Source organism: Centruroides sculpturatus, unplaced genomic scaffold, assembly GCF_000671375.1.
Source record: "Centruroides sculpturatus isolate CEXI.00-Female unplaced genomic scaffold, Cexi_2.0 scaffold4612, whole genome shotgun sequence".
Lineage (NCBI taxonomy): Eukaryota > Metazoa > Arthropoda > Arachnida > Scorpiones > Buthidae > Centruroides > Centruroides sculpturatus.
Genome location: NW_019388697.1, coordinates 190 through 4,264, shown reverse-complemented (window position 1 = coordinate 4,264; position 4,075 = coordinate 190). Strand labels below are relative to the sequence as shown.

The 4,075-nt window shown below is 27.6% G+C and overlaps 1 protein-coding gene across 1 annotated transcript; it reads left to right on the top strand.

Annotated features, from left to right (window-relative positions):
- Positions 1 to 236: 236 nt before the first annotated feature.
- LOC111617042 (CWF19-like protein 1) lies at positions 237 to 3,858 on the top strand (the record flags this gene model as incomplete). Its single annotated transcript, XM_023358381.1, has 8 exons — positions 237 to 321; positions 398 to 517; positions 600 to 708; positions 1,230 to 1,309; positions 1,388 to 1,597; positions 1,850 to 1,963; positions 3,301 to 3,398; positions 3,530 to 3,858. Coding segments are annotated over 8 exons (958 nt in total), but the record flags the coding sequence as incomplete, so codon positions are not given.
- Between the last annotated feature and the right edge of the window lie 217 nt (positions 3,859 to 4,075).

Here is a 4,075-nt window from a genome sequence, read left to right as displayed (position 1 = left end):
AAAAACTGTACATGTAATTAATGGACAGCTCTTAATTTATATATATAATACTTATATGTATTAAAATATTTACAAAATTGATTTTGTATAAATATCAAAAATATAAAACTAGGTATATTTTTAGATATATTATTGAATCTTTTTAGTTAAAATAGTTTTAGATGAAAATTTGAATTCTCTTCTCATTCTCTTTTGAAAATTACTTTCATAGCATTTCCTTTTTTTTTTTTTCACAGAAATCATAAAGTTTTAGCAGAATCTACTTGTAATGTAACTCGTTTCATTGCTCTAAATAAAGTTGGCAATCCAAATAAAGAGAAGGTAACTTATTCAACATTAACTTAAATATTTATTTTTTATTAATTATACATTTATTAATGCTTATTTTTCTTTTAAGTGGTTGTATGCATTTTCTATTGAACCAAGTTCATCAATTGAGCGAACTGAATTGACGAAACAACCATTAGATGTAACTGAAAGTCCTTATAATTTCCCAGAATCAATTTGCACACCTAAGGTATTTCATAATTATAATTTCTTTCATTTATCGTACATAATAATTTCATTGTTAAATATTCTTTTATAACAAAATTTTATAGAAAGAAGCAACACAACAATTTTTTTATAATATGGATTACACTGATGATGATGATGATTATAGTAAGAAAAGAAAACATCGTCATGTAGATACTCCTCGTCCAAAGAAACGTAAGAAATTTTTATTTTTATAGCATTTTTTGTAAAAATTTATCTGTAGAATATATTTTGATGCAATACTTTCATATTGAAATTTTTGAGAATTAAGACAGTTCTTATTCTGTAATGATAAAGTAATTTTGAATATCACATTTAGTTTGTTTGATAAAATGATTCATATCAATGCTTGGTAACAATTTGGTTTAAACAGTTTCATTTAGAAAATATTTATTTATGCTAGTTTTTACTGTTGATTAAATTACAATAATCTTTTATTATTAATATATTATAACATTACTAAATTGAAGATTCATCCAGATTTATTTACTTGTAAATTTGTATTTGTTCTTATAAACATAATTCATTATTAAAAAGTTTTTTGTTTAGTTTGAATTTGTTAACTACATCAGTATGGATGTAATCAATTAAATTGCATCTTTGGTGATATATAACATAGATAAAAATTTAATAATTAAAAATATTTTCAAATACTAGAGTATTAATGTTGATATTATATTTTAAAAACATTACAGATCAACCTCAAGGACCATGCTGGTTTTGTTTAGCAAGTCCTGAAGTGGAGAAACATTTAGTTGTCAGTGTAGGAGATCATGTATGTTCTTGTTATGATTTATTTTGTAAAAGTAGTAGATATTTAAAATAATCATAACAATTTATTTATTTTTAATAGAATTACTTAGCATTAGCTAAAGGTGGTTTGACAAATGATCATATACTTATTCTTCCCATTGCTCATCATCAGTCAACTATTGAACTTCCACCAGATGCATTGCATGAAATAGAAAGATATAAAGAATCCTTAAAAAAGTTTTTCAATTCTCAAAATAAAACTGTTGTGTTTTTTGAAAGAAATTATAAAAGTTCTCATCTTCAGATTCAGGTAAAAACTTTTTAAATAGCTATTGTTCAATATATCATAATCTATTAGCCCAGATTACTTAAAAATTAAAAGCTTCAGTGAATAATTCAAAGTATAAATTTAAAATTCTCTAAATAATATAAAATTTAATGCTAGAAAATACTTGTTATTCTTATACAGAACATTTTATATATAAGAATAACAGTATTAACAAGTATTATAAATTTTAAGTAATTCTTAATGTTATTTATATTCTCATGAATATTGTTTCAGGTTGTTCCCATACCACTTGATATGATAGACAGACTTAAATCAGTCTTCTTTTCTCAAGCAGATGAAAAAGATATAAATTTAGATGAAATTCCTAAACATTCAGAACTAAGTCAGGTATTATCTCTGTATATTGATATCTATTTTCATTGAACTCTTTATTTAATAAGTAGCATAGGTTAAATATATTGTTATATAATTTTTAATAAACTACAGTATATGAGGGTTGTTCAAAAAGTTCCCAAACTTATTTATTACAAAAAAAATACTTCACTTACAATTTATTTATCAGGGTCCACTTCAAAGTAATTTCCTCCCCAATGTACACACTTATCCCAACAGTGTTTCCACTTTTTGAAACAGTCCTGGAACACTTTTTCTGGACTGCTCATAAGCTCCTCCGTTGTTTTTTTTTCTATCTCTGGAATGGTGGTAAATCTTTTTCCTTTCAGCGTGTTTTTTTAGTTTGGGGAACAGTAAAAAGTCACATGGGGCCAGGTTAGGTAAGTAGGGTGGGTGGGGAAGCACGGCAGTTTTGTTTTTGGCCAAAAACTCGCAAGTTCTGAGGGACAAATGAGCCAGTGCATTGTCGTGAAAAAACCACTCACTGCTCCTCCAAAGTTCAGGCCATTTTCGCCTGATTCTGTGTCTTAGGCATTTCATAACCCCCAGGTAGTAAGTACTCTATGTTGACTGTCTGGCCTATAGGTAGATATTCATGATGCACAATCATCTTTGCATCGAAAAAAACAGTCAATGTCACCTTAACATTTGAGCAAACTTGTCGAGCTTTCTTGGGACAGGGGATGTTTCACCCACCCACGGGAAGTTTTCATGAAGGATTTCCCAAGTTTCACACAGAATTTCACAGAACAACACTGCTCCTTCAAAGAGCTCATTTCCACAGATCAATTTTTTGCCGAACCCCACAAACACCCTTCACATAAACGGCCATAACTAATCACCAAAGCAAGATACCAACAAACGGATTGAAGGAGGTTACTCGGGAGGTTTCTGCGGACACAATACATTCAAGCGGATTAAAAAATAACCAACTGGAGGCATGCTATTCAAAAAGTTAAGGAACTTTTTGAACAACCCACGTACAGTGAAACCTCCATTAATGGACACTCCCGAATAGCGGACACCTCTACTTAACGAACATTTCTACAATCCCCAGACCCTTCAAATAGGACATCCATTATATTTACCTCTAAATAGCAGACAAACTTTTCTGTCCCAATGGTTTCCACTATTTGGAGGTTATACTGTATAATATAAAAGTACTTACAAATTAGATGAAACTGTAAATGTCTTCATATCTTGTCCTTTTTCAATTCCAAGAATATGAAGCTATTTATAGTTTCTTCTAATCTGTGAATATTTTTATATTTTATTATTGTTCTGGCCATTGTATTTGTTAAAAGTATGTAATGTTTAATTGATCTTTTTAGATTGTTCCACCTGGTAAACCGTATTTCTATGTTGAATTTGAATCTGGTGAAAAATTATTTCATAGAATAAGAACACAGTTTCCTCTTCAATTTGGCAGGTAACATACATATTAAAAATAATTATATATATTCATGTAAATCAATGAATTATAAATGTTTGTTAAATATGAAAATATTACAGGGAAGCCTGATTCATTGGTTCTAATTAATTGTTATTTGTATATTACAGGGAAGTTTTAGCAAGTGAAGAAATTCTAAATATACCTCATTGTGCTGATTGGAAAGCTTGTAAATATACTAAAGCTGAAGAAGTGGAAATGGCTTCAGATTTTAAAACGTTATTCAAAACATTTGACTTTACATTGTTATAATAATGTCATCTATATATATATATAGAAAAGAATTTGCTTATGTACAGAACCATAAATTTCATTACATTATAATGTACAATGAATTTCTCATATTGAAAATCTGCGCATTGTCATCATATTTTAGAAATGTCAAATATTTTAGTCATTTATTTTGTTATTTAATACAAATAAATAAATTAAATTAAATTAAAAGCAATTTTAAATCTTGCCATTTCATTTATTGACAAGACTATCTTGATTTCACTAAAAATTTTACTAATAATGTTGTAAGTTGTTTCTCGAGTATGTTGTAATTTAATTGCAACATGATTTGTATTTTGGAATGCATACTGATTGAATTATGTTGTCGTAAATTATTAAAACAATATATAAAATTAATTCTTTTGTGAGAAAAACTAAATCTT